Source organism: Rhagoletis pomonella, unplaced genomic scaffold (genome assembly GCF_013731165.1).
Source record: "Rhagoletis pomonella isolate Grant_MI unplaced genomic scaffold, Rhpom_1.0 Rhpom_scaffold_00007, whole genome shotgun sequence".
In the NCBI taxonomy this organism is placed as follows: Eukaryota; Metazoa; Arthropoda; class Insecta; order Diptera; family Tephritidae; genus Rhagoletis; species Rhagoletis pomonella.
The window spans coordinates 1,129,378-1,144,563 of NW_023458561.1; the positions used below are offsets into that span (position 1 = coordinate 1,129,378).

Genomic DNA, 15,186 nt, shown 5'->3' on the forward strand with positions numbered 1-15,186 from the left:
ATTCCAGTCGTCGGGCATGCGTTCATCTGACCATATTCTGCACAAGAGTTGATGCATGCACCTTATCAACTCCTCGCCGCCGTACTTGAATAGCTCAGCTGGCAGGCTGTCAACTCCAGCGGCTTTGTTGTTTTTCAGCCGCGTTATATACTATACCTCGTCATAGTCAGGCGGTGGAACGTCGACCCCGCCATCATCGACTGCGGGATCGGGTTCTTTTTCTCCGCAACTTTCCGTGATGCTACCATTTAGTAGGGCGGAAAAGTGTTCACTCCATAATTTAAGTACGCTCGGGACATCAGTTACTAGGTCGCTATTATTGTTCTTACAGGAGTACGCCCCGGTTTTTAAACCTTCTGTAAGTCGCCTAACTCTCTGGTAAAATTTTCGGGCATTCTTCCTGTCGGCTAGCATTTCAAGCTCTTCGCACTCACGTATTTCGGCCTCTCTCTTCTTATTGCGGCAAATACGTCTCGCTTCCCTCTTCAGATCCCGTTTGCGGTCCCACATAGCGCGCGTTGCGCCCGATCACAGCGTGGCCCTGTAGGCGGCATCTTTTTTGTCTGCAGCTTCCTGACACTCCTCATCGTACCAGTTTTTTTTCGGGCACGCTGAAATCCGGCGGCGGTACTTAATGAGCGGGAAATGTGGTTCCACTGCTCGTATATGTCGCGTTGCTGAAGAGTGCTCCTTGAGAGCAGGTGTGAGAGTAGAGCAACGAAAGCGCTGGCTGTCTGTTGTGATTGCAGCTTTTCGACGTTAAGCTTTCCTTTCATATTTGGGCGCACATTTTTTGCTGCACAGAGGCGGGTGCGTATCTTGGCTGCATCAAGATAGTGGTCCGAGTCGATGTTTGGGCCTCGGAGTGTGCGTACGTCTAAAACACTGGTAGCGTGCCTTCCGTCTATCACAACATGATCGATTTGGTTTCTCGTTTTTAGATCCGGAGACAGCCATAAAGCTTGATGGATCTTTTTATGCTTGAACCTAGTACTGCATACTACCATGTTTCGGGCCCCGGCGAAGTCGGTCAGCCTCAATCCGTTGTCGGACGTTTCGTCGTGAAAGTTGAATTTTCCGACGGTGGTTCCAAAGATCCCTTCCTTGCCCACCCTGGCATTGAAGTCGCCAAGCACGATTTTGATATCCAAGCGCTCATAGAAGGGATCCTTGGATACCTCATCCTTCTCTTCCATCGGGCATGGGCGCAGATAAGCGAGATGTTGAAGAATCTCGCTTTGATGCGGATTGTGGCTAGACGCTCGTCCACCGGGGTGAACGACAGTACTCGGCGACGGAGTCTCTCTCCCACCACAAATCCAACTCCGAATTTGCGCTCCTTTACATGGCTGCTGGCATCAGGACATTAGCGTGCTGATTAAAGGAATGAATAAAATCAGTACGAAAGTTGAAAAATCAGTACTGTACTGATAAAATCAGTACGTCTGGCAACCGTACCATGATTCAATAATACAAGGTTGTGTAATTTGTGACAGCTAAAATTTGACACTCCTTTATCTAGATTTGTATTTTGGAAGTAGGAGAAGGGGAAGAATGTGATCGCATTTTGCGAAAACGGTAGTACAATGGTACTACAAAAAGTACGCAAAGTATACAATTAGAAGTAAAATGTGTATTATTAATTCTATGCGAATTTGCAATATATTTGGTGTTTTAATGGAAATACTAAACAATACATAAAAATATGAATTTTTGATTTAAGTTATTCGTAATTTCCGGGAACAAATCTAGAATACCGACCGTTCACCTATGCAAAAACGAAAAATGCAGATCAATAGAACTTTTTATGCTCATTTCAACAATGATTTGGCGCAAGCAAAAAAGGAAGAGGTTTTAGAAGGTTAAAGTTCAGTTTTTAGTTGTTTTAAATATTAATATCTTATGAACTTTATAACCGATTAAAAAACTAATGACGTCACCATAAAGGTAATTAATTTGTTCTTCAGCTGATGTACATAATTTATTGCTTTTTGTATTTTGAAACCAAAACCACTAAAAAACGAACAAATATTATTTTTTAATGAAATAACCTTTTTTGAAAAACTGCATAATTATATGGTTTAGAAAGTACAAGTTATTATCTTTAATTCGATATTACATATTTTATCATGATCTACTTTTGGGTTTCAACAATTTAGTTTTAATAAAAAATACAAATAAACCTCTTATATCTTCTTTTTTTTACCTGCGCCAAATAAATTTGGTATCGTTGAAATCAGCGTATCAATCGGCTTTTTTGGTTATTTTATAGCTAAACGGTCGCTATTCTACACTTGTTCTAGAAAATTACGCAAACGAAGGTGACGCCAATGAATATTTAGAATGAAGAATTTTTGGTTTTACTACTAATATCACTAGAAACTATAGAGTAAGCAACATTCTGCACAAGTAAAGGAGCCGATTTTATGTGCGGGAGCGAGAAGATTGTTTTATTACAAAACCTTTCTATTATTGAATCATGGATTCAGCCGAGAATTTTACATAAGAAATGATGATCGAATGTAGGGCTGCTAATATTTTCTAAAAAATGTATGGTACTTTTACAAAACAATCTTAAAAAATATAATAAACATCAAATATATATAGTATTTTATTAAAAAGAAAAACGCGCTTCTAGTATACATCCTTTTTTCCTATGGATTTCCTCTATAAAAATGTATTTCTTTAAAAGAATCATAAGATTTATCGCAATCAATTTAAATCAATATAAATCAAAAGTTCATTTTTATTAGTGGGGTAGTCGCTTTGTTACTCTCAACTCGCCATTCCACATTCTGTACACACACACAGACTTTTCCAATAGTATATAGTACGCAGATCGAAAAATAGTACAATACTATATACGGTTGGCAACCGTAGTCAAATGCCACAGGTCGGATTCTTGTCGACTAGTCTAATTTTTCTTTATTGGAATAGGTTCTTAGGTCAATAAATGCATAGTACATATGGATATATTTTAATTTCAGCTCATTGCTAATGTCATTATTTAGTATTAAACGATTTTTTTTATTCAGTGGCTTTCAGAATCTGCGCGATTTTATACCCTTAATGGAAACAACGATAAAGCGCTTCGAGTTTTGGAGCAGGTAAGAAAAATATTCTTTATAGTCGATTTGCAAGATCAACGTACCAACTTACGGTCTACAATTAATCGGATAACTTTCTTTTTACCAAATGAATAAAACGATTATTTTTCGAAGATAAACACAAAAACACATACACATTCCGAGTGTAAATATGTAGCTCACGTTCAAAAAATGTATGCTTTCCCTTGGAATTAGGATAGCCAACTAATTTTTAAGAATTTCCCGATTACGACTATGAAATTCCCCGATTTTGCCCGAAATTTCGTAAAATTCCCTACCCATAGATACCTCCTTATTAAAAAAATTGTTATTTTGATATATTTCGCTGGTCCTTCTGTCTATTTTATTTCTAAATTTTATTTATCTACATATGTATTCATAAATCAACCCAAACCTTTGTAAAGTTAGAGAACAAATAAAAAAGAAAGATATTTCACAGTCTGCTGTATCACTCTTTCTCACAAAGTAATGGAACGTGCATAAATTTCTGCTAAAACCATGGGTTGCCTTGTGCTCTTTGATCACAAAAAACTGCTTGAGAAAATTGGGTTTAATAAATTTTTCTTCAACATTTCTTGAGCTTTCATTTATGTATATGGAGTTTAGACAGTTCTTGAGATCTGCGTACCATGCAACTTCAAAAAGGATTGTTACTGTTAACGATTATCCTTGGGTTCACGACTATTTCCCAATTTTCACCGATGACGATTCCGATTTTATTCGTCGAATTAAAGGAATATTTACAAAAAATAACGTAGAAATTATTGGCTTTGGTTGGTATAAAAAAATTGCAAACCAAAGGCTTGCCTCGAGGGGAAGGCATTGGTTTAATTAGAGATTAAAAATAGTTTATCCAGGGGCGCACCCAGGAATATATTTTGGGAGGGGTTTATACTTCTGAACCCCAAAATCCACCCCTTGTGTACGCTAATGAGTTTATCTCAAATAAGGAATATTTAAAAATGTAATTCAGTTTTGAAAAGAAATGAATGATTTTAAAGACTCTAAGGCTAACAACATACAAATTATTTTAATATATTTGTGCCGGACCAGGTAATCCGGGAAAAGGGTATTTATCTAAGTAGTTTCAACAACCTGCTTTAAGATTTAAGCTTTGGCGATGTATGTTTCTAAAATGGGATTGAGGTAAGGACTACTTTCCGCCCAATTCATTGACTAATTCCCCTTGAAACGCGAATAGTCCTTCACCTATAAGTAAATTAGTGTTGAGGCATTCATGCACCCGTGCGTCGTAACGGGTGCGCACGGTTTGTGATCCTACAAATTTTACAACTACGAAAACGAAAATATGCATATATCCAGGCGATGAAGTTAAACATGCCATTTTATAAACAAAATATTTTTAAACAAAAAATAAAACTCTTAGCTCTTGTTTGTACATATGTATGTACATTAGACTGCATCACCAAAAAAAGTTGCCGTTTTTCCGCCGGGATTACAAAATGTATTATACTTTAAGACGTCCACCAAAATATTTCGGAAAAATATTAAGATTTAAGCGAGCTGGACCGATTGGAAAATACCTCCAAAAATTAAGTTTTTTATTAATAAAAAAGTTTCTTAAAGAACTTTTTAAAAAAAGTCCCCTCAGATGACAAATTAGATTAAGCTTAAAAAATCTGCATAAAAATATTTAAAAATCTTTTCAACGGAATCGTAAGAATGAGATTTTTGATGCTGTTTTTTACTTTTTTCAAAGATTGGTTTACGAAAAACTTGAATAACTGGGCCAAAAATGTTCTGATGTAGACTTATGGGATCTCAGCAGAAAGGTATTTTTACACTGTTTTTATTTCTGGCCAAAAAAACGTCATTCGTGTCCCATCTTGTTTTTTCGAATACCAACACATCTTAATTCAACTTTGAATGACGTTCGTTCATCTTACCTTTCTCTTCCATCCTTTGAACAAAGCATTTATTAGCAAAGAAATAAAAAGGTGAGAAAATACCTTTCCAATGACACCTCTTAAGTCTAAATCGAAAGAGTTTAGGTTCAGTTATTCAAGTTTTTCCTATACCAATCTTTGAAAAAAGTTAAAAAACAGCATCAAAAATCTTATCATTACGATTCCGTTCAAATTTTTTTTTAATTTTTTTTCAAATATTTTTATGCAAATATATTAAGCTTAAACCGTTTTGTCATTTGAGGGGATTTTTTCAAAAAACATCTTTAAGAAACTATTTTTATTCATAAAAAACTCCATTTTTGGAGGTATTTTCAAATCGATCCAGCTCACTTAAATCTTAATATTTTTCCGAAATATTTTTGTGGACGTCTTACAATATAATAGATTTTATGGAATAATAGTACCGATTTTTTTTTTTGTATGGGGAGTGATGCAGTTTAATGTACATATATGGGGCAAAATTCGCCTAGTGTACCAGGAAAAACATTTTATACAGCATTTTGTTCAAACTACGCAACGTTGTTGCTATGTTTACTGGTAACCAATGTGTAAAGGTTTTTCTTTCTACCGATGTTTTTTGTCGAGTTAAGGTTAGTATTCTGTTCACAGACGTGAAAATTTTCCAGCAACACATATTGTTTCCATAAAATTTGACACACCCAAAAATGAAGTATAAAATAAATAAATAAAAAAAAATTTTCAATCAAACTGATTTGTGTAGTTCAGAGGCTTCATTAGAAAATGTTTTGCAGGCTATTTTAATATATCCTATCTTATTATATTTCTTAGCTTTTCTACATTATGAGAAGTTGAGAGAATATTCTTTTTTGGTCAACTGCGATTTTCATTTCCTTTTTTGCAATCGTTAGTTAATTTTGCTCATACCGACTGCACCGATTTTTTTTGAAATTTCGGACACAGACTTTCCAAGGATGGTTATGGCTAAAACAAAACCGATATCTAAAGGGGGTGTGGAACCTCCTATACAAACCGAATTTTTCTAGTGCATATCTCTGGAAGTATTTGTGGTAGAGTCCTGGAACTTGGTATGGATAAATGTATGTGAAGTCAATCTCAAGCTCATGGAAAAATATAGGTTTATTGGAAAATTTGGCGTGGCACCGTAAAACCGTGTAGAAATGAAAATCAATCCCAAACCTTTAAAAAAGGGGGATATATGAAAACGTTCTCGTAGCCATTGAAAAGAGCCAGGGGTAACCCATATAAACTAAAATTCTGATGACGCATAGATACATCTGGAAGCATTTACCTAGAATACTGAGATGAGGTATTTTTCCAATGGAAATAGCACAGAAAAACGGACGTGACACGTTTCGGAAAGTTACATGATCACAGGGTGTATCCCTGGAACCATTTTAAGCTAAACCTTTAGGGACTACATTCTTGCAAAGACCCACAGGCATAAGCCGAAATTTCGTCACATGCGGGCACTAGTCAAACTAATAAAAATTTGCCATTCCTGAAATAAAGTTTAACGATCGGTTTGGGTAAGGTTTAGCCGACTAAGCCCCCTTTGTTTTCGCTGCTACTGAATTCGATAAAGTGCCAGCTTTCACACAATTTAAAATGTACATGTGTATTTAAAAACGTCATGAAAATTGTGTTGCTAGCTTCATGTTGCAAGCTGTTTCACAGCGTGAACAGAATACTACTTTGCTGAGGAAATGTTGTGGAATTTCACACTTATTTCACAGAAAGAAATTTTATATGTAATTTTACAGCTTTTTCACGTGAAACAGGAACAGAATACCATGCTTTATATGGGTTTAAACTTGAAAATTTCAGCCCTTTCTCTTAGAGTGACAACTTTTCATAAAATTCTTATCTCATGTCACATTTATGATAGAGAATATAAAAATGCTGACCTGTTAGAACTTTTTCCGTGCGTATTGGTTTATAATTTTTTGCTAAACCATTTTTCACGAAAAATTTGCAAAAAAATTGTTTGCCTTTTCAAACATGTACCATTTTTGTTTCGATAGCTTATTTTCTAAACTTTCCAACGATTTATAACTTGTTTTGGGCATAGCAAAAGGACTATAAGTTTTTCATAATAGAACGCACTCGGATCCGCCTTCATTTTTGTCGACAATAACACAAGCTTACAGAAATTAAAATATGTCCGACTAGTAACATTTTGATATGCATTCCAATGTAAAACTTTTCGCTGAATCCGAACACGAATTTAAAATGTAAGAAAGTCGAGCAGTTTTTGAAATTTAGACGAATTTCAGGTTTTTGAGATCTGAAAAAGTGCACTCATTTAATTACAATTTTGTTTTAGAAACAGTTGGCCAGCCGCGACATTGTTGTATACATTTTTATGAAGAATTTCCCACTGAATCCGAATACGAAATCGAAATACAGGAAAGTAAAACAGTTTTTGAGATATAAAGAATGTGCATTCACATAATTACAATTTTATTTGGACTCCGTATGCCATCAGTTTGAACAAAATGCTGCCATAAAATATTTTTCCTGGTATACTTGGCGAAGTTTTCACCATATCAGACATATTTTGTTTTTTTTGGGTTAATTTGTTTCTAATTTTACAAAATCCGTTAGAATCATAAGGGTCTAAGTAACATTTTGTTAAAATATAAGTTATACCCATATATGTCTAGTTAAATATAGTGTTTATTTGGTGACAAAGAGCACACATTCTTTGAATTAATTAATTCACCTGCATTCATTTAGGCAAGAATCATTTCAAATGCATTTACCCAGAATTTACTATAAGTAATCAACTTTAAACTTAATTATCTCAACAGAATTTCAGATCTACTGATCTAACCCCTTCTTATGACCTTTTCCATTCCTAAACCACAGCAGTCTGCGATTTTGGAACGACGAAAGTTAGAATAAATCGCTGCAGCAAAATGGCATAAGTGTGTGGTTGTGAATTAAGAACTATGGTCGGTATTGTATTAATTTTTGTCGGAATAGATTCGCACCGACAGAATCGCGTAGGTCTGTGGATACCAGAGGTGTTAAAGAATGCAATAATTTTTAACTAAATTATTCATTTGATTGAAATCCCTTGCCATCTTCGATCGTAGTATAAAGGCTTTTTACGTTTGCTGAATACCCCACACCGTTGAACGCTTCCTGACAACAACTTCGAAAAATTGCTGTTTTGACAACAATTTCCAAAAATTGTTGTTGCTGAGAGTTAACGGAGACGTATAAATAAGTTTCAAGGATCATTGTTAATTTTTTTGGAAACATGTTCGCATGCACTTTGTTATTTTTTCATTTACATAATACTAGCAGATACGACGAACTTCGTACCGCCCAAAATTAGATTTTTAATTTAAACATTTTGGTTCAAAAGTTTCTCCAACAATCCACATTTACAATTTGTACTGACACATTCATCGGCTAAGACTGTGGTCGTTGGCCCCCTTAAATAACCGAACGAAAGTGCTGTGTCCATGAGAAGTTCCCTGGTGGCAACAATGATCCGGATCCATAGTGAATGTGCCCTAGAAACTTTATCTTATAGTTGGTGGCAATTTCAAAATGAATGCGTATCCTTGTTCAAAAGAAATACAATATACATACATACATGGACTGAGATGAAATACCTTAAAAGAAAGTTTCGCGGAAGCAATTTAAGTTAAGATTTTTTTCTGTCAGGTTCTATATTAAATTCAATTAAAAAAATTAATTTTCATTAAATTGCTTTCATGAAACTGGCTTTTAAGCTTTTTCTAGGGTGGTGATTTGAGATTTACCACTGCACAACTCAAATCTGGTTTCTTCGAATGAAGCTTTAACGCATAATAATACTGGCAAATCACATCCATTGGGCCAATCGTAAGACACGAGATTTCGATATACTCGATGGTGCAGCAGGTCGATCTAGTCTGACATTTACGGCACCTTTTATCACTTGTCGATTTTTAGTAATAACTCGACCTCAGCACCACCTGGAAATTGGACTGCCTTTACCGTTTCCAGTACATATTTTGAATATTCGCCAAATCGGATCATTCAAAATGGTTTTGCTATCCAGATACCCACTCAAACAAACACACAAAACTTTGTTAAAATCCCTCCAGCCATTTAGGATTTCACTCACAAATATACCTACAGAAGAACTATGTACACATTCAAAGATAAGTAAAAGTCAGTATGTTTGTACTTTTCCACGCCCTCTCCTCAAACAGCCCATTTTTCTCAATGAGTATGGGATTAATTTCATATATCTCCTTATGAGATGTTCTAGTACTGTACCATGAACACTTCTAGAGATATGCAGTATTAAATTTGGCTTGTATGGTAGGTGCCACGCCCCCTTTTCTAATAAGTCCATATTTTCTCCATGACTATGCGATTAATTTCATATATAACCACACCAAGTTCCAATCGACTTGTATGGGAGGTGCCACGCCCGTATAAAATTCCAGTACTCTATCATGAACATTTCCAGAAATATGCAGTATGAAAAATTCGGTTTGAAAGGGAGGTGCCACGCCCCCTTTTCCAAATATGTAAAATTTTCCTCCAAGATTATGCGATCGATTTCATGTGCGCCAATACCAAGTTTCATCACTCAACCATGCACAATTTCAGAGATATGCAGTATGAATATTCGGTTTGTATGGGAGCTGCCACGCCCCCTTTTCCGATAGCTCCAATTTTTCTCCAAGAGTATGCGATGGATTTCATATATCTCCATACCAAGTTCCAAACTAAAGGCAAATTAAATGAGTTTGTACAACATGGCCATTAATGTAGCGATAAGTTGTACAACTTGCCAGAAAATCCAAATTTTTTTGATTTTTCATACAACCAAGACATAAATTCATTCAACAGGCCCACAAACGGTGTAATCTAGAGCAAAATAACACCAAGATGAACCAACGGTCGCTACGTTTATGGCTTTCCTTAAGAAACGTCGGGCGAAAATTTCAACTGCTCCTATATCACTACCTTCTATAAGTTGGCGTTACTATCATCCTCACATATCGCACACCGTCTTCAAAAGAGCCACACCTCAAAATAATACGTTTGTCAGAAAATGCGAAAAACTACTTTACCTTAGGTTTTTTTTTACAAATTATAACAAAAATTTGCTCCAGCTTTTGCTGAAAGGTAAATTAAAGCTCTGCGTACATTTTTAGCGCATAACCTCAAAAATGCCATATTTTGAGTTGTGATTCTTTTAAAGACGGCGTGCGATATGTTCATCAGAGTATACCAACGAAGGACGAGTTAATACAGGGAGATAGCGAGAGCACAAAACTACTCTAGAAAATTACACGCACAATGACAAACATGAACAAATGTACAACGAACACATAATTTTTGACAATCAACCTGTAGTTCTGCTGGTGGCAAGACACGACCTTAAGCTAACGATTCCAGGCATTACCCATTGTAAGGGAATTCGCTAGCGGCAGGTAATGCGACGCTCATATTGAAAATTTCATATACTAGCGATTTTGTGCATTACTAGTAGTTAGGAAATACGCTAGCGATTGGTAAACGCCACTTTCGCACCAGGTAATCGCTACCGAAAGATCATGCCACGCGTACCGCTCGGTACGCTTCAATACCCTGTAGTTCGGAAGGTGTCAAGCAACGACCACAGACTACCGATTTTATGCATTACCGAGCTTTAGGTAATTCGCTAACAAATGGTTATGCGGCGATCAAATTTTTTGACTATACTAACGATTCTATACATTACTGGTCGTTGGGAAATTCACTACAGAATGGTATTGCGACGCTTTTCGGTCAAACGAAAATACGAGATAAAATAGCAGTAGAACTCCTATTGTCTTTGCAAACGTTTCTGTGTGGCACGCGACAACATAAAAAGACAGCGCGTTGCTATTGCTTTTGAAACTTCAGTGTTATTTTGATATTTAGTTTATATACACGTCTCTGTGTGGCACGCGATAAAATAAAAAGGCAAGCGTCATTATTAAATATAATATTATAATATATAAAATATACTTGTGTAAAAGAGGTAACAATAAAAATGGTAAGAAAAAGGCATTTAAAACGGATATTTAATTTTTGAATGCCACAGGTAACTAAATCACTCCTTTTCAAATGCATACTGATTTATATAATTAATTTATTTACTTTATTATTTATAGCAACAATGAAGCAGGAGTTTTTGAATTCAAAAGGTATTATACTCTTTTGTAAATGCCAACTGATTTATATTATTTAATTATTGAATTATTGTTTCCAGCAACGTTGGAGCTGCAGTTATCAGACATAACACGTATGTATATCTCTCTCTTTTTAAAATGCTTATTGACTCTAATTTAATTTAATAAATTCTAGACCAACAGGAAGTTTTGCTAGGGGAAGTCGCGGAGCTCATGGTTTTGTTTCAGCAGTTGCAAGCTACGCGTATCTATGAAGAGAACCTATCAGCTAAATTCCCCTTTAATTCAATCAACGCAGTGGAACAAATTGATAAGGACAGAGAGGGGGAATCGCGTGTCTTATGTAAGTTAAAGTTCTTTTACAATCAAAAAGGTAGTAATATCAAACTCTTCACTTATTTCAGGTCAAAACTATGCGTTGGCTCTTGCTTCCTGGTGGTGTATGCAAAAACTCAAAAAATATCATCGCCGACGCGGTCACAATGTTATACAACATTGACGGGGTGCTAGGCAAATAGGGTTGCCAGACGTACTGCTTTTGGGAGTAAACGTACTCCTTTTTATCGCACTGTACTCCCTTGTACTCCCAAAAAAAAATATCTGGAAATGTACTCCTTTATTAGCTTTGTACTTCTTTTGTACTCCTTTTTCCAGCTATTAATATTTTATCATATACAGGGTATAAAATAATATCTGTTGCACAGTTTTTTTGTTGAAAAATAAATTATCCACAGATTTTACTTCAATTTGTTGAATTTATTTTTAAAGTTCAACCTTCATTTGGGTTTGGGGTTTACCGGTAAACACTTTGAGAGAAAAGCGCAAGTAAAAAAAGTAGTTATTGTATAGTCTTTAAATTTAACCTTCATTTGGGTTTACCAGGGGGTTTGGGAGAAAAGCGCAAGTCTTCGTCGGTTACTTTATTACATATCTTCTGTAACCATAGTCTAATTTCCCCCATTTGGGTCCTTTATAATCCGTCTTTTGTCCAACATAAGGTCTCATACTCATTAATTCGACCAATCCTATACAGGTTTTTTCTTTTTTTTTATACAAAATCTAAGAAAAAATACACCTGAAAATGAGGTTCGTGCCGCATGTACTTATCTCCCAAATCTTGCAAATGCAAATCAGGATTAAAATTTTAAAACCAATTAATAAAATTAAAGTAAAGTATTTACAAAGTTAACAAAAAAAACACAAAATCTATAAAGAACCCTTTTACTTTAAAAAAAACCTGTACGACTGTTATTATTTTGCGCGCTGTACTTCATATTGTGGCAAACACTACTTAGTAAGCAAAGTTAAATGTCATAGTGAAAAGGTGTAAGTATAGCCTTAGGGACAGGGCTCGTGTATAAAAATCAGAAAAATATTAAATTAATTATAAGGCTTAAATTAAAAAAATGGCCATACATTCAGAAAGAGTCTGGAATTCTTTTGTAGTTTTTAGTTTTTTAGTTGGGGAAACTTCCCTATTAGGGCGGTCATTGAGAACTGAATTCTACGCAAAAATACTGTGGACGCAAGTGGAAATTGTGACTTTTGGCAATTTTTCTAATGGGTCCATAGGGGCCCTAGGTGGTCGGGAGTAACATTTTTGTCAATGACGGTTCATGCCCTCTCCAAAAAGGTCGGAAAAGGTGCCACGTACACTTCCCCTTCGATCACCGTCTCTTTAACAACCGTCCCTATTGGAAAGCAAACCCATATAGTTATTTATTTTTCACATTTATTGTTGCTTTGAAAAAGATTTCCAAGATATCTTTGTTTTTTGTACCTAATTAATGGTAATTTGTAACAATAAATTGCACAAAAAAATTTAAAAAAAATTTACTCCTTTTTCATGTCATGTACTGCTTTTTTTCTATCGAAAATATAAATGTACTCCTTTCTCCGTTTCAAAATCTGGCAAACCTATAGGCAAAGCATCCCTCAAAAGCCTGAAACACTTTTTTAGAGCTTTAATTGGTATGTAGTAATGTACGGTCCGCACAAAATTATTAGCACAGAGAATTTTTCGCAATGTATGCCAAGTTTTTTATTCTAATCTCTTTCCAAATTTTTGTTTAAAAATATAGTTTATACTACAACAGAAAATATAAAACAATACTTCTAAATTCTGAGTAAAACTCAGGTAAATTCAATAAACTTCCATAAAAATGCGTAACTTTTTAATTACATAGATTTTCTAGAAAGATTTCTTTGTAGATTTGCAGCCCATTAAATTTTAGTATAAAATGTGCAAGGCTAAAGTTGCTAAAAAATCTAGTTGATTTTTTGGCAACTTGAAACTTGCGTTTTAGAAAATCTAATTAAAAATTTACAAGTTTGTGTGCAAATTTATTGAATTTTCCAGAGTTTTGCACATAGTTAAGAAGTTTGTAAAATAAAAATGTTTTTTGTTGTAGTATAAACTATAATTTTAAAAGAAATTATAATAAAAAACTGTGCATACATTGTGAGTAATTCTCTATGCCAATAATTTTGGGCGGCACTGTAAATTAAATGCTGAAATAATAACTGAACTAATTGTAAATAACCCAAAAACTTTGCAGAATCGATTTCTATGGTTGAAGGTGCAGGCTCTCCAGAAGACCAGCTCAGAAAAGCCATGCAGCTCCAAAAAAAAGCGCACAATTAAAAAAAACCTGTAAATAGTTGCAGTTTTTAGCATGTTACTAGTTTGTAATTAATTGTTTTTTTTTTGATTTATTTATTTAAATAAATCATATTACAAATAAATCGTTGCATACACCGTCGGCAATTTGAATATCGACCATTTTGTTCCTAAGTATTGAAAATTTCCCTTTGGTTCATTTAAATTATTTATTAAAATATAGCAGAAACTTTGTAAATGCGATTTTTAAACTTTATAAAAAGTTTTGTCACATACGATAAAATCTAGTCCATTTTTGGTGTAGTTATTGGGATTTAAGCCGTAATATTTGAACAGGTGATGCGTTATGGGTTGTAAAACAAACTTGTATCAAAAAGTGAATTTCGTAATAAATGTAACACACCATAATTTTTCGCAAGGGGTCGATATGTTCTTAATATGAAAAAAATGCCTAGCACCGTCAACAAAAAAAAACAATTGCGCAAAATCAACGGTATTTTTCAGCCACTTGAAACTTGCATTTTACTAAAATTTTACGGGCTATAAAACTACATACTCGGAAAAAATCTAATTTTTTTTAGTTTGCAATTTTGATGAAGCTTGCGTTTGTGTAAAGTTTCAAAATCGGATTTGCATGGCATTTGCTGTAGAATATGATATAGTATGTACATACATATTTTAATAAAAAATTGATGAATATTAAATGAACAAAAGGAAAATGGTGGACGCTATTCCAGTGGCAGTTTATTTATTTCACTAGCGTAATAACAAACCCCTTTTCACCAAACAAATCGCTAGTTCCCTCGGCGTGGTCCAGCTGCAATCCTATCTATTTAATGATATCGCTAACTCAGTTGCTCTAGCGAAATAACAAACCTCTTTTCATTAGACAAATCGCTAGTATACTCGACGTGGTCCAGCTGCAATCCTATTTAGTTAACCATATACCTAACTCAGTTTCACTAGAGAATTGACTAACCCCTTCTCACCAGATAAATTGCTAGAACAAGGTAATGCAAAGTCGTACCGCCCGGTACGTTGCAATGACATCCACATGCTAAATTCGTTAGGAAAACGAATGGGTGTTTGCAAAGGCTTGGGACCAGTACCCAATCCTGAGAGTTAGCAAAGTCACTAGTCGCGCACCGGGGAGCCGAACTACAGGGCAGTACACTTCGCATTTATATCAACGAGCAGCTTATTAGATTTTTTTTCGTTTGTACTACATACATATGTGCATATATACATGTACACAAACCTATGTACATACACAAACATATGTACATACACAAACATATGTACATACCTACAAATATATATACAACCATTCAAACATATGTACTAGAGTCCAGCGCAAGTGTATTTGCCGCATTTCGTTC

General features: G+C 34.9%; 2 protein-coding genes across 2 annotated transcripts in view; both read left to right on the plus strand.

Annotated features, from left to right (window-relative positions):
• Positions 1 to 15,186, plus strand: part of LOC118742239 (synaptic vesicle 2-related protein) — a 158,233-nt gene that overhangs the window by 82,497 nt on the left and 60,550 nt on the right. Inside the window, exon 6 of the mRNA XM_036474158.1 lies at positions 3,036 to 3,107. Within this exon, the coding sequence (XP_036330051.1) occupies positions 3,036 to 3,107 (72 nt within the window). The remainder of the gene's footprint in view (positions 1 to 3,035; positions 3,108 to 15,186) is intronic.
• Positions 11,213 to 11,708, plus strand: LOC118742241. Its single transcript, XM_036474162.1, has 2 exons — positions 11,213 to 11,300; positions 11,363 to 11,708. The coding sequence occupies exons 1-2, from the start codon at positions 11,222 to 11,224 to the stop codon at positions 11,695 to 11,697; spliced, it is 414 nt and encodes a 137-aa protein (XP_036330055.1). The 5' UTR covers positions 11,213 to 11,221; the 3' UTR covers positions 11,698 to 11,708.

Coding starts and splice junctions, on each gene's coding strand:
- LOC118742241 (XM_036474162.1), top strand. CDS start 11,222: ATGCCAACTGATTTATATTATTTAATTATTGAATTATTGTTTCCAGCA. Junction 11,301..11,362: donor GCAGTTATCAGACATAACAC/GTATGTATATCT, acceptor AATAAATTCTAG/ACCAACAGGAAGTTTTGCTA.